The 21,917-nt window shown below is 33.7% G+C and overlaps 1 protein-coding gene and 1 pseudogene across 2 annotated transcripts; one reads left to right on the forward strand and one right to left on the reverse strand.

Annotated features, from left to right (window-relative positions):
• The first annotated feature begins 1,029 nt into the window (after window positions 1–1,029).
• Window positions 1,030–4,092, forward strand: LOC144547690 (receptor-like protein EIX2). The gene is made up of 2 exons (XM_078296376.1): window positions 1,030–1,957; window positions 2,174–4,092. Exons 1-2 carry the CDS (start codon window positions 1,054–1,056, stop codon window positions 3,841–3,843), a joined length of 2,574 nt encoding a protein of 857 aa, XP_078152502.1. The 5' UTR covers window positions 1,030–1,053; the 3' UTR covers window positions 3,844–4,092.
• Window positions 4,093–4,995: 903 nt separating this feature from the next.
• Window positions 4,996–21,735, reverse strand: LOC144547781 (uncharacterized; annotated as a pseudogene). The gene is made up of 14 exons (XR_013509149.1): window positions 21,727–21,735; window positions 18,283–18,534; window positions 17,842–17,943; window positions 12,904–13,014; window positions 11,659–11,835; window positions 10,906–11,155; window positions 8,896–9,053; window positions 8,482–8,607; window positions 8,081–8,224; window positions 7,225–7,312; window positions 6,502–6,875; window positions 5,918–6,245; window positions 5,562–5,783; window positions 4,996–5,285 (listed from the first exon to the last, which is right to left on the reverse strand). The product of XR_013509149.1 is annotated as an uncharacterized LOC144547781 (transcript).
• Window positions 21,736–21,917: the final 182 nt, after the last annotated feature.

Consider the following 21,917-nt stretch of genomic DNA (forward strand, 5'->3'; position numbering starts at 1 on the left):
TGAGGAATTTCATGTACTATGAGATTTATTATTTACTAATTAATTTTGAGGAATGTTGATGGTTTTCTAATTTACAAGTAAATGTCTCCTGTGCCATTTACTATGAGATTCAGTCGTTACATTTTCTGGTCAAGTGCTCCTATGTCAGAATACTTTCTGGTCCATGTGACTATTATATCTGTGCCTCATGTATCAAGAACGTGTAGCTTTTATCTGTAGTTGTCATCAGTCAATTCATTACTTAAATAAATAAAATATGAGGCTGTCCAATAATTAACTGAAGGTTTCACTGTGGAAAATTCAGCAATTCAAGTCTTTGGTTAAAATGACAGTCGTCTCTTATCAACAACATTATTACAAATTTGTTGAAGAAATTTGATCTGCCAAATTCAATAAATTGCCGTGGGAGTTACGGCTTTTCTAATTAGATTCTACATGGAATTGAGAAATTTTAGTGCAATTTAATTGTATGTATCAATGATTTAAATAGCGTTTATCGCGTCATAGCGGCCGGGTTAAAAAAATTGCGCTATAGTGACACTATTTGGACATTGCGCCATAGCTTTTATGGGAGAAAAAACGCTATAGCGCGCTATTTAGAATATTGGTATGTATAGCTGGATTTATTAAATTATCGTGAAAATACTGCTTTCTTATTTAATTCATTAATGTAAGGCATAATCAACACATCAAAACTATAAAGTTGCAAATTAATTATGCCCATATATCATTTGAAATACAAGGACAATTTCTCATGAAGTAACATAGACATGTTTACCGTAGGTTTTTTTATTTTATTTTATTTTTTTAGTAAAAGACTAGTACCATAGAATTGAAGGACCATACAAGTCTTCTTACTATTTGTATGGTCGAAATAAATCTTGTAGAAAATTGCACTGGATATTTTGTAAGTACAAGGTTCACGTCCAGTCAAAGTTGGATGACAATATATCTGCATGAGCTGACGTATCACACCAACAATATCTACTTGTATAAGTAGTTGCAACTGGAATATTTTGGTGAACCATTGAGAGCTGCTCACATTAATTCAAGATGTGCTATTTCTCACCCAATTTCATCCTCCTCTTACTCATTCAAGCCTTCTTGGCAAATTGTTGTATTGAGCATGAGAGGGATGCCCTGCTTGAATTCAAAGCTGGTGTCAATGATAAGAGTAGTCGTTTGGCTTCATGGAGAGGTGAAAAATGTTGCAACTGGGCAGGGATCCGATGCAACAATCGAACAAGTCATGTTATCAAGCTTAACCTTCGAAATACCAATGTCGAACTGCTCGAAAGACCGATATATTACGGAGGTACCTTCCATTATTTGAAATACCACCCTGGCTTGACCGGGAAGATCAGCCCATCTTTGTTATTTCTTAGTGATCTAAAGCACTTAGATCTCAGCTTCAATAATTTTAGTGGGAATAAATTTCCAGAATTTATTAGCGCATTTAGAAACTTAAAGTATCTCAATTTGTCTAACACGTGTTTGTCGGGAATGATACATCCTCAGTTTGGGAACCTTTCTAAGTTGTTGTACTTTGATCTTAGGCAAGACTATTATTTTTCTGATTTTATATTGAGTGCCGATACATGGTGGTTATCTAATATGAGGTCTCTAAAGTATATAGACATGTCGGGAGTCGATTTCAAAGATTCAAATAACTGGGTGCAAAGTTTGAACAAACTATCATCACTTGAAGTGTTAGTTTTGTCCTATAACAATCTAACCCAAATTCCCAATACACTCACTTTAGTGAACTTCACCTCTCTTAGAGTGCTTCATCTTTCTCATCAAAACTTCAATACCACCATACCCAATTGGATGGGCAGTTTACACAGTTTAAATGTTCTAATTCTCAAAAGCTGTAACCTGGTGGGGCCATATCCTGCTACATTGGGAAATCTGACAAATCTTGTTCAGCTTGATCTTCGATTTAATTACCTAAATGGTACAATACCAACTAACATTGGAAATTCAACAAATCTTGTTCAGCTTGATCTTAGCGGTAATAACCTAAATGGAACAATACCAACTGATATTGGAAATTTAATAAATCTTGTTTGGCTTGATCTTCGCGATAATAACCTAAATGGAACAATACCAACTGATATTCGAAATTTAAAAAATCTTGTTTGGCTTGATCTTAGTAATAACTTCCTCACAGGATTACTATCAGAAACTCACCTAACTGGTTTGTCAAAACTCAAACATTTAGGCCTCGCACATACCAACATAACTATTTTGTTTGGTAGTGAATGGACCCCCTCTTTTCAATTGAAGTTAATCTGGTTGATGTCAAATAAACAAGGGCCAAAATTTCCCTCTTGGATCCGGAGACAAGTACAAATTGAGGTTCTAGAACTGGCAAACACTGGAATTGATGACTGTATACCCGATTGGGTTTGGAACTTATCTTCACTTAGATTACTTTCGTTGTCTACTAACATGCTTAGAGGAAAGTTACCAGCCAGCTTGGTACACATGACCAAACTAGAGTGGTTGGATTTGAGTAATAATTGGCTTGTGGGTAAAATACCATTTCTTCCTACAAGTTTGTCGTATCTGGATCTTTCCAATAACTCCTTGTCAGGAGAATTGCGTAAACACTTTAAGTCACCATATAAGAATAAATTGATTGTTTCGAACAATCACACTGCTGAAGTTGTAGAATTGTTTCCTTGTGGATTACATAGTTTGTGGTATCTTGATCTCTCGAGTAATAGTTTATCAGGGCATCTTCCTTCTTGCTGGTCAAACATCAGTGGAGTAGTAAAACTTGCAAATAATAGGCTCTCTGGAGTTGTGCCCAGCTCTTTGAGTTGTTCAGTGGAACTAGCAGCGGTTGAACTTGAAAACAACAGTCTAACTGGAGAGTTTCCATTTGATTTGCAATTCTGCAAAGGATTACAATTGCTTGATCTTGGAGAAAATAATTTTCACGGTATTATACCAGATTGGGTAGGAGAAAGCTTTCCCCATATGACATTCCTAATATTACATTCCAACTTATTTTCAGGTAATATCACATCCAAGTTGACACAACTCAATAATTTACAAGTCTTAGATCTTTCAAATAACTACCTTTCGGGACAGCTACCTAGAGGTTTGGATAATTTTACTTGGATGAGTGATCAATTATCGTCATTATCCTTGTCATCGTTATATAGTGCCGAGAGTTTAATTGCAATGACCAAAGGGTTGAAACTTGAGTATGATGCTAATGGTCTTCTATTATGGAAGAGTATGGATTTGTCAAACAATAATCTAATCGGTGAGATACCTCGTGAGATAGTTGTTCTTGCTGGTTTATTGAATCTAAACTTGTCGAACAATCACTTAATAGGAAACATTCCGCTTGAAATCGGAAACATGACATCTCTAGAGTCACTTGACTTCCACATGAATAACCTGTCTGGGACTATCCCACAAAGCATATCCGCTTTATACTCTTTAGAAAAACTCAATTTTTCTTACAATAATCTATCTGGGAGCATTCCCACTGGGTATCAATTGCAGGCGCTTGATGACCCATCAATCTACAGTGGTAATCCATACCTATGTGGACCCCCACTAGAGACGAGCTGTGGAAGTAGTGGGAGATTTCCTCATAATAATGGTAACAACGATTCCAATTCAAAAAATACTAGTGATAGGGATAAGTGGTTGTATTTGTTCATCGAGTTTGGATTTGTGGCAGGATTTTTGCTGGTGTTTTTTATCCTACTATTCAAAGTAAAGTGGAGGTATACTTATTTTCAAATGGTTGATACTGTGTTTGACAGGTTGTATGTGTTGATGTTGAAGCCAAAACTCAAATGGGCTTCAGCCCATTAAGCCATTAAGTCATTTTATTATAGTGTTAGAGTGACTGTTAATGGCTTCATTCTCTCCTTGTATTTGTAAACACTTCATTGATCTAGTGAATTTGAGCTGTGTGCTTCCGTGGTTTTTTCCCGAAAGGGTTTCCACGTAAAATCTTGTCTCTCTTTTATTTTCTTGTGCTTATTGCTTGATTGCTTGTTTGTGTTGGCTTCTTGTTTGATTTCCATATTTCTTCATTTAATCGGGTATTGATGTATGCGTTCAAGGTGCTTGATAAAAAAAAGTTATAAAAATGGCATTATTAAAAAAAGTGACGTACAGATCACGAGGAGTAATAAAAGATCAATAGTCCGCATTATTAAAAAAAAGTTAGAAAAATGAATTCATAGTACGGATCAATATGCAATATGATAGTACCATAGCATCACGAATAATAAAAGATTTGGAGTTTCCTTTCTAAGAAAATGGCGGAAGGAAAAAATAGAACCTGAATTGTTGCCTGAAATATAAAACAAGATCATTCAAGTTGCAACAAACCAAACATTGTTAACCAGTATACTGGGCTCTATGAAAGCCCAATTAAAATTTTATAGGCCTACTTCTATATTTATAAAAACACCATTTCTTTTTCAATCCGAGTTGTTGTTAATATTTACTCTTCCTCCCAAAAAAAATTTGAGTTCAATCAGGACGGATCTTCAGCTCTGAGCCATCTATAATTTTAATTTTTCTTATTATTTTAAAATTTAATTGAACTTTAATAAAAATTATATATAATTTAGTCTGCCACATAAAACGTTAAATGTGTTGTATTCTCTGTAGTTGCAAAGACTTGAATTCTAACTGTGACCATTTTGCGAATGGTGCCTTGTTGAGGCTTGTGAGATGCTGATACCAATCAGTACCGGATCGCAAGTATACAATGATCCCAATCATATAATTTGACATCTTACGTAACTATCATTTAAATCATGTCAAACTTCTTATTAAAAAAAATAAAAAAAATAAAAGGAGTGCTAACAATATCAGAACATGACTCATTTTGATTTGAACTCGTCCAAAAGGTTCGCAACAAGTGCAAACAGAAATGTAAATATTTAAAAAAATAACCAAGCCAAAGTGGGTTACACTAGCATCAAAGTAATGAAAACAGCTGATGGCTAACAGAAATTGAACTTTGTGATGTATGATCTGTAGTTATTTCTAAAGTTTGTGGTGGCATTATACACAAGAAAGATGTTTCTTAATGCTATACATGCACAAGAAAAGGAAAAAAATAAAACTGAAGTCAGACTAATTTTGCAAGGAATGATAAGTTTCTACAAAAAAACCTCTCGGATTATCCGTGCAAATATGCGAGAAGACAGTCTGCTCAGTATATCTGGTAGCACCTTTGCAGATATTCCCGGCAATACTGGAAGAAGCTCTTGAATAGTATTTGCCAGATTCATATCCTGCCAATGAAAAAATAATATGCACACTAAGAAATAGTAACATATGCATTGTATTGAGTCCATAAAAATGCTACTAAGGTGGACATATTTGATATTTTGCCCCAAGAGATGATCAGGTATGGAAGATGCAAAATTTTTGACAACATAACAGTTCGACAGAACAAAATTAAGCTAAAGAACGACTTGCTCGAGAAAACATTAAATAACGCAAGCAAAATTGACTAATTCTTTTTCTGTCAATGAAGCAAAATTAAATAGATATACACGCGGAATTACCCTGTCAGATGTAGAATTTGGAGTTGAAGTCCCAGCTGTGAGAAACTTAACCACCTTCTCCACATTGTTTAAAATGACCTTGTCTTCTGCAGTAATTGTTGGCAGAAGAGCGGTAGTTCTTACGGGAGCCATTCCAAAAACTGGCACCGGGTTTCTTATACCCAAAGCAGTCGCAACTTGTACCAATTGATCCCTTGAAACCGCATCTATGGCCTTCACTATCTACACTCAATACCATGTAAATAGTATTCACCAATTAGTAACATATAGCAAATAAAATGGAGTAATAACAGAACGTGCAACAGCAGCAAAACAATTTTTGATACTTTATTGGAATAACAGAACCAATAATATACCTCATCAAGAATAAACTCTCTGAAGAAATTTCCTTTATCAGACAACAAAAATGCAAGCGCTGCTCGAGTTTTGATTGGTTGCTCTGGTCCAGAAATCATAGATGGCAGCACTGGCACCAAAGGGGAACCTGGTTGACTTTGTAAAACACCGAGTTCGGCCATGCTTCCTTTCAAATTTTCACCACCGCCACTTTTTGCTGCTGTAATAAAATTCTCAAAGGCTTGCATCACATCAATAAATCTCTCAGCATCAAACACACCAGACTTTCCATAAATTGTGTATCTTAATGCACTCCTTAAACCGAGGTGATTCATCAGTCAATAGTCTCTATTGAAACAAAAATAGAAACAAATGAAAAAAGTGTGCAAATACCAATATTTAAAGAACCAAAGCACAGAAGATTACATCAGCTCACTATACAGTACTGTTAACCAAATGTAAATGTTTTAGTTAGGAATCATGCCTTTAGGCTATATATACTCCTGGAAACATAAAGGGAAATTCCTTTTGGTGATAAAACAACTAAAATTAGGAATATTTCCAGTCTGAACAAGAACTAGTAGGTTTAAGAAAGATACTTTACCTGTGCAATGTAGGGATAAGCTTCATCAACAATAGCAAAATCAGAATTGCCGACCAATGCAATACCTTCTAAAACGCCAATAGCTCGAATAATCAGGGCAAAATACGGAGGGATTCTAAAGGGATAATCAAAGGTTATCTGTGCAAGATCAGATGCTAATTCTTGGAAATTAATATTTTTGGCGCCACCTCCTTCTAAAGCCTGATCAAAGACCTTGGCTAACACAGGTAAAATAGGATCGAGGTTAACCCCATCTGGAATGAAACCAAGCTTGACAAAATCTTTTACAATTGCATCATAGTCACGGTGGATTAGATGTGCTATGGCTTCTATCATCCCGTACTTTTGATCGTCCGTAAGTTTTGTCACGAGCCCTGCATGGAAATGCATAATATTACTGTGTTTTCTAAAGAGTTGTAAATAACAAGAAGACAAAAGAGGAAACAAAAGGGGTAATAGAGAAATTGTAATTGAATCCAAAAAGGATGATTCTGGCCTACTGGGTACTGGCTATAATATATGCACCAATACCTGACCTGACAGGTGCAGTATTGATACAAAATACCGTGATACCAATCCTTCATGAAAGTTGCATTATTCTGAGCGATAAAGTGCATATTGAGGCAATTGAGAATGAATTACATGTGATGATATTCACATTTTTACAATCTAAAGAGATATATACAGAGTTTAAAAAGTGAAAAAAGATAAAGAAATACACACCGAAATCAAGTATGGCCAACTTTCCATCAGGAGTTCGAATCATGTTACCAGGATGAGGATCAGCATGAAAGAAGCCGGTATCAAGCAACTACAAAGATTTCATCATTTTACTTAATAAGTCATTCAAAATATGTGGTAATATTGTAAACGTAAAAACGTAAATTGCATACAAAACTAGTGCTTCTGATCAAAAGATAAATAACATATTTGAAATTTCTGATAAGAGGAATTTCTAGATTTTATTGATTATCAAATCATACTTTACAATGTACAGCAGCTATTCTATTTATACACACTTAGGCTAAATAGCCGTTGGAACTAATAAAGAAAGTTAATATACAAATAATTAATAGAAAGATTATGGTGCTGATTATAGATAGATTGCAATCTTCTGGAGCAGCACAAAAAGTAGGAGCAGCTGTCACCAAATTAGAATAGATATGGGAGCTCATAGCGCCAGGAAAGGAAATTAGGGGGTAAGATGCAAAAATCCTTGATGTTCTGATAAATGTCCCCAAGAAATGCATCTCCACTGAATATATACACTAGTTATTTTTAACAATATTATGTACAACAGCAGGGTTAATATACCAATAATCGTAAGCACCAACATGGTGGCTATATTTTTTAGGGATTTCTGTTGTACCAATGTGGAAGTTTTGAATAACTTCTGTGAGATTTTTAGATTCTTATAATTATAGAGGAATCTTGCAAAAATCAATCTGTGTTGTTCTGCAACACACCAATTCTGATTACACTGTACACACTTAATTTGGCAATTGTTTGGTCTCATAGCGCTCCTGTTCAGACTTTAGGTTATATTAATAAAAGAATAAATGTGTAGTTTTCAACCAACCTGTTTTAAGTAGCAAATCACTCCTACATTGACGAGTTCTCCAACATCGCTTTCTTTGCTCTGTGATAGCTTTTCTCCTTCAACCCATCCTGTGGTGAGAACTTTTCTTGAAGTGTATTTTGTATATGTTTTTGGTACGACAACCTGGAATTGCAAACCAAAAATACCAAGATAATAGGTGAGTGACAGATCACCAACTAGACAGCTTGTACATACAAGCCGGTTAATCGATCCCTTATGGTACCAGTAGCATGCACTTAAACTTGCACATACAGATCATGATGCTAGAAGAGCGAACAATTAAATTTCTACCCAGCCATTTCGCATTAAGCAAAAAAAGCAAAAACATTAATGTTTTAACTACGTTTATGGCAAAAACAAACAAAAATTCTCATGTTTACCTGGGGAAGATCCTTCCTCATCATTTCAGCAAACCGGGTACCATTCTCTCCCTCATTCACATAATCAAGTTCTTCAAAAAAGCGAGCGGCCCATTCATCCACCAACCCCACCACATCAACTGAGATCTAGCACACGAGATTACAATTTCTAATTGTTATCAAGAAAAAATATAAAGGACAAGGTATCAAAGGACATATGGAGCTTAAGCATTGACTAGCACACCAAGGGAAGCTAACTTATGTCAGAAATAACCTCAATGATTAATCATTTGGAGTTTTTGTTTACAACACAGGTAGCTCCAATTATAAAGGATTCAACAATGTTGGGGCCGGCCGTATTCATCCTAACAACCATATACCTTAACCTAAACTTCAGAAAAGTTAAGCTTTGACAAAAATGCAGCTACTCTTTACCTGCGGAAGTCTCCTTAGTACTAACCCTAATTTCCTAATGATGAAGAGATCTATAGTGACAGTCTCGAGTACAAAAGGCCTTTGCACTTTCACGGCTACTAATTCTCCTGTTTCTTTCAAGCGGCCTTTGTACACCTGTCCCAATCACTAGTGGAGAACTTGGAATTAGTGTCGGCTGTTTATGGGTATTAGTGTCGGACATTTGGCGACACTAATCGGGCTGATACTAATACTTTGTAAATAGCCGACACTAAAAGTAAGGCATTAGTGTCGGCTATTTATTAAATGGCCGACACTAATACTAACTTTTAGTGTCGGCTATTTATTAAAAAAATAAATTTCAAAAATTCACTATAAATCATAGAAAATTCTAAAAATGAAAATTTTTATTCTGGAATGCTCATATATTTTTGCTGAACTATATATAAAACAAAGATATCAAATAATTCATCATAATTTACAAATAACACTCACTAGATAAAATATCATCCAAATTGCTTATTTATTGTTATCATACAAACCCTAAAACATAAAATACATCAAAGATACATAAAAGACCCTAAATAAAATATCATACAAACCCTAAAACAAAAAATACATAAAAGATACATAAAAGACCCTAAAAACTCTAAAATTATAAACACTATACCAAAAGTCCATGAAGGAAGACTCGGATCGTGAATCTGAGCCCGCAAAATGGCGAAACGAATCATAGATTGGTTTCTCATCCGGTTTTGAGCTGTGGAGTTCCTGTCAAAATTTCAGTCCGATCCGACGGACGGATCAAAAGTTACGTCCCTTTTCGTGAAGCATGCGCAGGACCATATTGCATTACATCTTCTGGTATTCGCCTAGAAGCGGCTCGGTTTGAGAAGATCAGATCGGAGAGAAGCGTGAAGCGAAGTGAAGGAGATGTTTTAAACCCTAGGCGTGCGTTTGAAAGAGGTGCGCGGGACTTAAAATGAAATTTTTTTAGCTTTAGTGTCGGCTGTTTATAAATAGGCGACACTAATAACTGAGAATTAGTGTCGGCTGTTTATAAAAAGGTGATACTAATGTATTAGTGTCGGCTGTTTATAAATGGCCAACACTAATTGTTAAGTATTAGTGTCGGCTGTTTATAAATAGCCGACACTAATACATTAGTGTCGGCTGTTTATAAACAGCCGACACTAATTCTCAGTTATTAGTATCGCCTACATATAAATACCCGACACTAATATTATTAGTGTCGGGTTTTTGTAAACGACCGATACTAAAGTATTAGTGTCGGTTTTTTAAGGCGACACTAATTGTATGTTCTCCACTAGTGAATGATGCTAGAATTATAGCATAAGAGAAAAAAGCACCAGCGAAAAGTGTTTCAGTTAAATTATTTCAAAAGGCATCAAGGGAAAGTGTTTCGAAGGCACTAGTATATCCAACTTTAATTTATTTCTTTTAATTCTTTTTTTTTTTACTTTAATAAAGGTTCTTATGCATAGAGTTGGACTGAGGCTTAAGGTTAATTGCCAATCAAGAGAAGTAAGAAAATATTTCCATCTCCAATATGGCCAACAGGCCAAGTAATGTACCAGATGAGTCCGGTATTGACTAGCTGGTTGAGTCTGGTCCATTAGTATAGAATTGATGCAATGTCTTCTCTTACATTTTGGCTTTTTATGCTATTGTTATACACAATAAGAAAAAAGTTTCATGTGCCCTAGCAAAACCTAAATATATCATACTTGGCTAGTAATTTACACACAACACCTCAAGAACAAAGGAAATATCACATACTCGTCACACTGGTCTGAAAAGAAATTAATATATAAAAAATAATCAATCATGTAGGAGGATTAATTTGGAGCCTCTTCAGGGAAACTTACAAGGGCCATGAATGTGTGTATTTTCCTACTTTCCAATTAGGCACAATAGTCAAACTTTGACAGGCATGTGTGCAATATTGCGAAGTTTTGCAGGGGCATGCATGGAAATCACCCAAAAGCATAAGAATGAAATGAGCTTTACCAGCTGCAATGGGAGAGGGAGACAGCTCAGAATAAATTTCCTGCCAGGGCCGACCAAGCTCTTCTTTGATTAAATCCATTGCCACATCATCAGGAAAAGAAGGGACCTTATCACATAACTTTTGCAACTCTGTCATAGCAGCAGGAGAAAGTATATCAGGTCTGATGCTCAGTGCTTGGCCTAGTTTTATATATGCAGGGCCCAGGGATGTCACTATTTCCCTCAGTTCGATTGCCCTTGATACCTCATTCTACAAAAACAGAGAACACATAATGAAAACAAAAAAAAAAATAAATAAATAACAGTCAAGTCATGAAGTAATCTGATCCAGTTCAAATTATGCTCCCTTATTAATATTGTTGGCTCCATTTTGGGTACTAGAAAACTTTTTTCAAATTTTGGGTACTAATTATAGGAAGTTTAAAAACTTTTTCAATTCTGTGTAATTATATAAAATTGGGTACTAGAAACTACACATGTGAAGTTATTGGAAACCAATCACCCGCAAATCAACTTATACTTTCGCATTATCAAACTTGCAATCTTCGGAGTTAACATATTTTCAATAAGCAAAAAAATGGAATGTTAGTAATCATGGACAGACAGATCAGAGTGTCCGATCAGCATCTCGTATTTAGATGTGGATTATTTCATTGAAAGTCATGGCATTATTACCGAAGAGTAACTTCATATATCAATATAAGACATTGTGACTAAGAAAAAATTTGATGCGGTGAATGGTGATATACTTACCTCTTTGATTGTTTTGTTGATCAAATCAGATATGAGACCGGATAAGAAACCACCAGCCACAGAAAGAAGTTGCACAATTCGAGTGGCAACAGCTGTGGGTTTCTTGCCCCAGTAAGCTGATATTATATCTGGGTCATACACCAATGGCAATGCATCTTTTGTATTTACCCCGTCAACCTAGAAATTGAAAGAAGAAAAGCTAAAACATGCAGACGTATAATTATTTTATTAATTAGGCCATACAAATTGGTATATATCTCAGCTTATTTTGACCATCAGTAAAGCTAAATCGTCAACTAGGTCCAAACTGAAAATTATATCGGGCTAAGCTTAGTTAAGGGTGATTCTGTGTGAAGAATAGCTTGTACCCCGTGGAAAGTTGAATAAAGTAACAGTTTTCTCTAAAGTAAATCAAAAGTTCACTTATAATCCAGACGTTCAATTTAAATGTGTTCATAGTTGACTAGATTCTTTTAATTTTTTCATCACTTTTTTTACAAGCGGTATGACCCAATGGGTCACCGCCGTAGTCATAGATTCACGAATTAAACTCGAATAATATGTTTTTTCACAACAACGGAGTAGACACTTTTCGCAAGGGAAAAAACACATTTATGACAGTACTCCGTCGTGAAAAGTACAGTCGCGAATAGAAAAAGCAGAACAATGACGGTTCGGTCGCAAAAAGTCACATTTTTATCCTCGCAAAAAGTGTCTCATTCTTGACCGAAATTTGGTGATGCCAAACCGAACTTCAAATTACTTGCTTGACCGAAGTTCGACCAAATTAAACCCGAATAATTTGAAAATTTTACGATTTTTTTTTCAAATATTCCGAATTATTTGCGAATTATTTTCAAATTTTTCCAAGAAGATTTTTTTTGCTCTCTTGCAGAACTGAGATCTCTAGTTCAGATAATTCCTAGTTATTTCCGAATTATATCCGAATTAATCTCGAATCAAGAAATTTTAATTTCGCCAAACCGAACCCAAATAATTCATTTGTCACTATAGTCACTGCTATGGAAAACAGTCGGAGCTACGTAGCATAAAACCTTGCAAATATGGAAATAAATCCATTTATTCTCAACATTAAAAGCAATGATCGTATATATGTAATTATGTCTTGCGCATTTTTATGAACCATTTTGCTTGAGTTATAATTAATTGCGCAGCTGATTTGTACGAAATTGAATTGAACGAGCCTAATTAATTGGGGCTTATTTGGGCCGGATAGCAAGAAACTTGAAAGAACCCAATAGGCCCATACCGTATAGAAGTAATGGTAATGGATTCATTTAGCGGGTTATTGGATTCAATCCAAAGTGCAACTGTGCAAGGATGAAGTGATAATAACTGAAAGTATCAAATATTTTTTTAAGAAAAAAAAATATAGTCTGCCAAAGAGCCAAAAGCATATTAAAAAAATTGGTTTTTGAAAATAAGTGGCAAGATGTCACCTGTTTTATTTATTTTTTAACAAATTAATTTTTACAACTATGTACAAATATATATATTTATATCATAGACGGAATCAAACTTTTAAGTTATAGAAATCAAATGTAAATGAGATCAATTATATATAATTGAATAAAACAAGTTACCAAGTATTTTTTTTTTCTCTGCGTTTATTTCCTTGGAACTGTTTTCTACGCAGTTGAAGGAATCTAGGCATAAATAATGGTCAAATTTATATTTTAAAGAGCAACAGCAAAATCAGGCACCGACAAAGTAAAGCATATTAAGTGCACCAGCAGAGGATATATGCCCATACACATCAACAGCATTATTTAATAATAACTAATAGAAGCACATTTTTAATATCTTGCATCAAGGTCTATCATTAACTCTTTTAATTGAACCATGCAACTTGCGCATTTATGCATTTTTAAGTAAAAAAAAGTTTAGTTAGCTTCTGATTAATAAGTAATTATTTTTGGATAAATAAATTATGAGTTTTTCTTGTAAATATTTTTCAGATAAAAATGATAGTCAAGTCCCTCAATTTTAAATATCCACAATTACAAGAGAGTTTTTAGTTGATTTTTCAACCTGCGGTCTCTCACAGAAGAACATTTTTAGCCACCAAATAACAAACCAGTTCTTCCTCACGTATATATGGAGGGACAAATGATCTATCTTTTTACAAGTTTAGAAATTCGAAACTCGGCTGAAAAATTTGTGTAAATTTATATGTTCAGAAATTTGATCCTCTTTCAATCTAAAATAAATAATCTAAAAATATAACAAAAAGTTGATACAGAAAAATAAAAATGAAAAGTTCTTTGGAAGACTCCTCTTCTTCTTCTTTTTAACCCAATAGGTGAACTTGACATATGAATTAAGGGTGGATGCTTATTGTCTATATATTTATGTCAATACCAATTTTACCAAACAAGAATATAAATGCATATAAATGGAATTTAATAAGGAGTTATAGCACCTAAAACCTGCTGCATTTAGAATCTGACCAACTTGGGACAGATAAATGCTGCTTATACTAATTCAATTTGACATAATAAAAGATGGAGCCTATTGGCTTGATAACACTGCCAAAAATTTAAATGTACCATTAATAACAAATCATAAACAAATATGTGCTACACCAGAGCTCTTGCAAATGACACCATTATTTTGTATTTAAAAATTATACCAAACTTGCACATGTAGGTACTCATTCAATAACAAGAAAAAATAAACTTACAACAAGGTGGTTGTTATATTGTATATATAGTTGGTTTTAATATTTTAAACCTATTAATAATGAGAAATTTTATTATGCAACTACTATTTCCAATTATAGGCAATAAGTCTCATAAATTGTAGTTTTAAATTAATAACTAAAGTATTACAAAATAGATTAGCTTCATTCATACATTTCATCATAGATACTAGACAAAGCAGCTTACATTAAGGATTAAATTGATCATGGACGATGTGGTTGAGTCAGAATATCGAACCAGCTAATTATAATTTTTTTTTAATTTGATCTTGAAGAAACCACGAGTTATTAAATGTCGTCTCTAGAATAAAATTATTCTTTAAAAGTTGGAGCCTAAAAGCTATAATGCGGAATCAGAAATTAAGTAAATTTAAATGTATTCAATATTGAATAAATAAATACATGGAGCATAGAACAATTGGACATTGTGGGCTTTACGTGGCCGCCAAATTTAACAAACTTTATAACAATTTATGGAACAGGAATAGTAATTTCATGTGATTGAACATAAATGTTAAACAGTGACATAACTGAATTGAAAAGGAATTTAAATAAAACAACGACGACGTAGCTGATTCAAAAAATAATAAAAATAAAAAGTAGTGATGTGGCTTGCTCAAAGAGACCAAAATTTTTTTTATGAGAAATACACCTATAAGTAGGGTTGTCAATGGTACCTTTTTAGCCGTTTATCCGACCCGTATCGTATCTGATAAGGTGGGTATGGGTATGGATATTATCCGATCCATTTGCACCCCTAGCTGTGCCGGACTTCAGATTGTACCAGTTCATCCCCCTTGCATAGGATATAATAATTTAAATCAAATGAGAAATGCTATATAAGAATTTCAAACTCAAACACACAAGTATCATTTATGTTTAGTTGGGTAGAAAGCAACAAGATTACTCACAGGTAATATCCGCACAGCCCTTAAGCAGCTTTCAAAGAGTCCTCTACTAAACTGACACCTTTTACAATAATAAAAGAAGCAAACAATTAGAGAATACAATACACTACTAAAGCAGTATAAAAAGAATACAAATTTGGAAAGAAGAAGCAATAATACGCAGTCTGATTATCAACTGACATCACAGCCCATGGCACTGCCAGAGAATTTTGTATATGACATCGGCCCAATGGGCCTTCACTGCCGAAAATAAAAAATAATAAATTATGTAAGACGCAGCAAAATGGCTAAGCATTATGCATTACGCGTACTAACCCCTCAACAATTGTTATCTTCGAATTGCTTTTTTTTTATTTTTTATTTTTTTTAGGAGAAGCATTTGTGATTGTTTGGGTGATTATTAATTAATAGGCATCCCTTCAGTTGCTTGACATTCAATTTTTTCAAGATAAACTAATTGATTTTAAAAAGCAGTTATATTGCAGAAATAGTAGCTGATATCAAAATTGTAAAATATATTTATGTTTGATTAAAACAAAATATAATTATGTGAAGACACATACATAAATCCAAAGATCTACAAAGTTTATAATCTGGTCAAAGAAAATTAAAAACAATTACAAAATAATTACTCTTGAGATTTTTTTAATTGTGAAGCAATTACAAAGTGCACAACTCAATCAAGTTAAAAAAATACTTCAATATTTGAGACACTGCGTCCAACTGTCAAAAATAAGGAGACAAATTGATCTAGCTATAGTTAGCATAGTATGTGCTGCAATTAATAAGTTAATTGGAAACTCTTTAGAATTCAATACTACCGGCTCCAAACTCTAGAATTAATTCCATAACACATTTTGTGTGACCAATTCATCACATTTATATGACTGCTTGCTTAAATATGTACTTATTATCAGCTCTTAATTCTTAGATGAAAATATAAATATAAATTTATTTACAAAAGGTTCCTTCAAATATATATGTTCCATCTAGACATGCATTTATTTACTGTTGTAAATGTATGTTAAAATAAAATATTAGAGAAAATCAAATTAAAAAATTATTTCAATCAAAAAATATATATGCATCATCGACAACATAATAGATAAAAAAAAACTATCTTGATGGAACTCAAGAAAATATAAGATCGGAGGAAATTGCAGCAAAATTATTGAAACCAAGTATGCTATGTAATTGGTTAGGAAAACTTGTTCACCCACTAAATGCTAAAAGCAAAAACATATCTCATTATTTTCTAGTTAATTTCATTTGTTTTAGGAACCAAGAACAGTCTAGTCCATTATATTTAGAATTTTGAGAGTTATGCTAATTGCTGTTACCTTGCCTTCACTTTTTTTAAGAATTGGTTGATATCTAATTCCAAAAGCGTAGAACAAAATATGCTTGACTCTAGTTGTACATTTAAGATCCATTAATAAACTGATTTTTATTATTCAAGGATAAGAATATGAATATAAAAGTGAAAATTTTATTTTATATTTTTGGAAATATAATACTTGTGTACAAGTTTATGAATTCTCATGCTAACATAATTGCTGAGACGGGTAATGTAGTTAGACTGAAAAAGCATAAAAAGAATTTTCTGGCAAAAATGTAAAAAATAACACTTCTGCGATGTTTGTTTTTTTAAAAAACAATGATGTTTGTTCTTTCAAAATATTTAAAATTTGTTCTATTTTTTTAAAAAAAATAATCCTATCACTGTATAGTATGGCCAGATCACTGTTGCGGGATCGGTAGAGCAAATATGTTTGTGCCTCAGGACAAACCACGAGTTATTGAATATCGTCTCTAAATAAAATTATTCTTTAAAAGTTGGAGCTTAAAGGCTATGACGCGAAATCAGAAATTAAGTAAATTTAAATGTATTAAATATTGAATAAATAAATAAATGGAGCATAGAACAATTGGACATTGCGGGCTTTACGTGGCCACCAAATTTAACATACTTTATAACAATTTATGGAACATGAATGAATAGTAATTTCATCTGATTGAACATAACTGTTACACAGTGACATAACTGAATTTAAAAAGGAATTTTAAAAAAACAACAACGATGTAGCTGATTAAAAAAAGAATAAAAATAAAAAGGAGTGACGTGGCTTGCTCAGAGAGACAGCAAATTGTTTTTATGAGAAAGTGCCCAAATTTGAAAAATAAATAAATATGATTTTGATTATGAAAAAATTGTTTGGTTTGAGTCTAAATTGTGTAAGTCGCTGTTTTGGATTCCGGGTAGACACAGTGGTATATCGTGTATGGTTTATATTCTGTATTGTCAAAAGTAGCTGGTTATTTGCGTGTATGGATGGTTTTTGGAACAATTTACAGCTTACATTCACCTCACCGCGCTCAATGTAAAAACTATTTTATCTATGAAATGGGCTCATGGGCCTTATAAATCGAAAAGGGCCTTATCTAGTACGCAAACAATCAGAGAATACAAGACACTACTGAAGCAGTAGAAAAAATAATACAAATTTGGAAAGAAGAAGCAATTAATAATACCCAGTCTGATTATCAAGTGACATCCCAGCCCATGGCACTGCCAGAGAAGGATCCGTCTATGCTTCTTGCATGATCCATTAAAGCTTGCCTTGTCAAAAGTTTCTCATTTAATTCCCAATAAATCTGAAAGCAACAAAAAATATAAATAAAGTTAATATAAAAAATGAAGAACTAATAAATGCAAAGAAATTAGTTTAATGTAAGATTCTTTGGGTTCCATGAATGAGTTATGCTCAGTAGAAGCCCTAAACACCCATTTTTTAACCAAATTTACAACATTCCAAATTTAACTAACTTGAGATGATTTATCACCTTTCCAATATATGACCATGCCTCAGCCAAAGCAACATCTAATTGCATGCATTGCTCGAATGATAGAGTTGTTTACAGGTCAGAACCGAAAAAACCGGATTTTGACACAAATCATTTTACTTGGGCCAGATCATGTCACAATCCAAGAACCCAAGAATTTAACAATTGAACACTTAGTCCAGCTTCGGCATCATCAGGGTTGAGTGTAACAGCTCTCTGATAACAATTTGTGGCCCTCTGTCTGTCACCTGCCAGCTGTTCGTAAAAATACCCCAGAGAACGAAATGCCAAGAAGCTCTCAGCTGCTTTTTCCTTAAGTGACTCCTCTCCCCTCTTCCATAGAAACAGACCCTGGTTGGAGGGTTGGTTTGATAGGCGTCTAAGGGTTTTCTGTAGCTCTACCTGCGAATGAGAGATATGAACTATTGGACTGACGAAGATCTGTATCCGAGACGACTTCAGTGAGATTGCGTTGCGAGTGTTCTTCTTGTTCAGATCAGGCAAGCCATGCGCACCTTCCCAGCGGTTTATTAATTGCACCAGAGAGGATGCCCATACACAGCAACAGCATTATTTAATAATAACCTATGTTGCAAGGATGCGGGTACATATATCATATCGGATACGATACAGATACGGTGGTACAGCAATCTTAAAAAATATAGAATACGATACGTCTATTATATATTATTTTTCTATTTTAATTATGATATTTAGATTAATATTAAATTTAAATCAAACTTGCACAAAAACTTAAGTAAAATATATCACATAATATAGTCTATCTCTATCACAGTGGGTAAGGGTTTTGGCCTTACCAAGATGTTTTCGAACCACGCAGGGAGCAAAAATAGTCCAATTTTTGCAAGCAATCTTTGGGCGGGGTGTATTGGACCAGGTCCAAGAACAAAATTAATTAAATATTCTGAAAGCTTGGGAGACAAAAAATAAATAAATAGAAGTGTCCCGACTGTCTCCAACCATATCGGCACAATTCAACGAGAAATCGGCGACGTATCATGATGGCAAGGACACGCCAGCTCATCATAATTCATACTAGAGAGCTGACCATATTTGGCAAAAATATAATAACCTAAGACTCAAAACAATTTATAGCATCTACATCTCTGAAACTCTTAGAGTTTCTAAATAACTGTTAACTAATTTTTACAAATTTTATCTCTGAAAGTTTATAAATCCTTACATCCCTGAAACTAAAATTAGAGTTTTATAATTGCTACATCAGCAAATAAATTACTAGAGAAAAAAATTTCAGCGAATTATTTGACCACGTCAGAGTTTATAAACAATTTCTTATTAAGAAACTTTGGAGTAAAGTTGCTAAATAAGAAACCCATCTGTATTCTTGAAACTAGTTTAAAAACTGCCACATCAAATTAGAAATTCTAAGAGTTTCTCCGAAATGACCCAAACTGGCCTGAGTGTCTGCTATCCAAACTTTATTTAATTTACACTAAAACATAATGAAATTAACTCTGAAAAACAATTCTATCGTGAGACTTGTATGATAAAAAAACTTGAGTTTGGACATAAATCTAGAAGAGTTATTTCGTGTGTATTATTTTTATTCATATTTGATAATTATTAATCATTCATTTAACAATGCATTATTTGTAATGGGGTTTTTCTAACATTTTGTATAGTTGTATTATTTAAATAAGTAATTGATATTTTTTTAAAACAAGATCACCAACTGCATACTTTTATATATATATATATATATAGGGTCCGGCTAATTTGCTGCCGGCAGCATTTTAGCCGGAGGTGCTGCCACTGTTTTTTCTATTTTTTGATGTTCAAACAACAAATCTAAACCGTTAGATATTTAATCTATATTATAATATACTTGGAGACCAAATTTTACATTTTTTGGAATTCTTTTACTATTTATTAAGCTGGTTTGAAAACCGCTGATTTCAGTAAATTTCTGCAGCATTGAAATCAGCGGTTTTCAAACCAGGTTAATAAATAGTAAAAAAATTCCAAAAAATGTAAAATTTGGTCTCCAAGTAGATTATAATATAGATTAAACATCTAACAGCTTAGATTTGTTGTTTGACCTACAAAAAATAAATTGAAAACAGTGGCAGCACCTCCGGCTAAAATGCTACCGGTAGCAAATTAGCCGGACCCTATATATATATATATATATATATATATATATATATATATATATATATAGGGTCTGTCTAAATTGCTGCTGGCAGCATTTCGGCAGAGGTGCTGCCGGGGCTATATTTAGCCGTGTGATGTCCAAACAACAAATCCAAACCGTTAGATGTTTAATCTATATTATAATCTACTTGGAGACCAAATTTTACATTTTTTGGAATTTTTTTACTATATATTAAGCTGGTTTGAAAACCGCTGATTTCAGTAAATTTCTGCAGCATTGAAATCAGCGGTTTTCAAACCAGCTTAATATATAGTACAAAAATTCCAAAAAATGTAAAATTTGGTCTCCAAGTAGATTATAATATAGATTAAACATCTAACGGTTTAGATTTGTCATTTGAACATCAAAAAATAGAAAAAACAGTGGCAGCACCGCCGGCAGAAATGCTGCCGGCAGCAAATTAGCCACAGCCTATATATATATATATATATATATATATATATATAATGGTGGTATTCATATGTTTAATTTTATCTTAGTAAATTATTTTCTTGAAGGTTAGTGGTTTTAAATGCCATACTAACAATATTTCATTAATAAAAAATGTATTTACAATGGATAAAATGACTATAATTTTTAAATCTATTATTTTATTCTCATAAAATTCTCTAAACTAATATAACATTAAAAATCTCTCATAATAACTTGAATATCTTAATCATTATATTGCTTCACGACCGGATCTGCTTCTTCGACCGCCGCAGCGCTTCGACGATGACCGGATCTACTAGTATTTTAATCACCATCTCGCTCTACGATCGGATCTGCTTCTTCAACTGTTGTCATGCTCCGACGGCGACCGGATCTATCACCATCGTGCTATAATCGAGATGGGAACTCTACACTCCGAAGTCCGATGAGACCGCACTCTCGGCTCCGATCGGCTCCATCTGGCTTCGGTTCCTCCCCTCTCCCTCATTATCCTCTTCGCTTGAGAAGATAGATCCGAGAGATGGGAGGTGTTGCTTCGGAATGAAGACTACAAGAAGTAAAAAAAGTGGAGTCGATTGAAGGGAGAAGAGGGGATGGTGGCTGTTGAAAACCCTAGGTTTTTTTCATGTTAGTAAATTATTGATTTTTGCTATTCATTAGTTGCCTATTGCCTCAGCACAAAGTAAAGATAAAATATGAATAAAAGTAATATTTAAAAATAATAATGAAACTAATTTTTATGTGATCTGTATATAAAAATGTTTATCCCCAGTGGCACTACAATATTCCTCAAAGTCATTAGTCTTCCATAATTCCGAAATAGTGATGGCATAATATATTATGTATGAAACCCACATATTTATATGTAGCTCCAAACGTGTTACTCTCCACAGTCAAATGGCACCCCGAATGAAGTCTTTCATGAAATGAAGGCTTCGTATTTCCATGACACTTTGAATCCAAACCTTATCCATGCCTCCAGGCTCCAGCTGCTCCTGACTGTTAGGTTATGGATGATTGAATGAACATGACAATGATTAATTCATAGACGACAGGTATGTAATACAAGTATACAAGTCCCTACAGACTTAATTTTTTCCGTAATTCGAGTTTCTAATAGGCCGTCAAGGACTGGTAAGTCAAGTACTCCTGTGCC

The sequence above is a fragment of the Carex rostrata genome, chromosome 32, assembly GCF_964058835.1.
Source record: "Carex rostrata chromosome 32, lpCarRost1.2, whole genome shotgun sequence".
NCBI classification, from domain to species: domain Eukaryota; kingdom Viridiplantae; phylum Streptophyta; class Magnoliopsida; order Poales; family Cyperaceae; genus Carex; species Carex rostrata.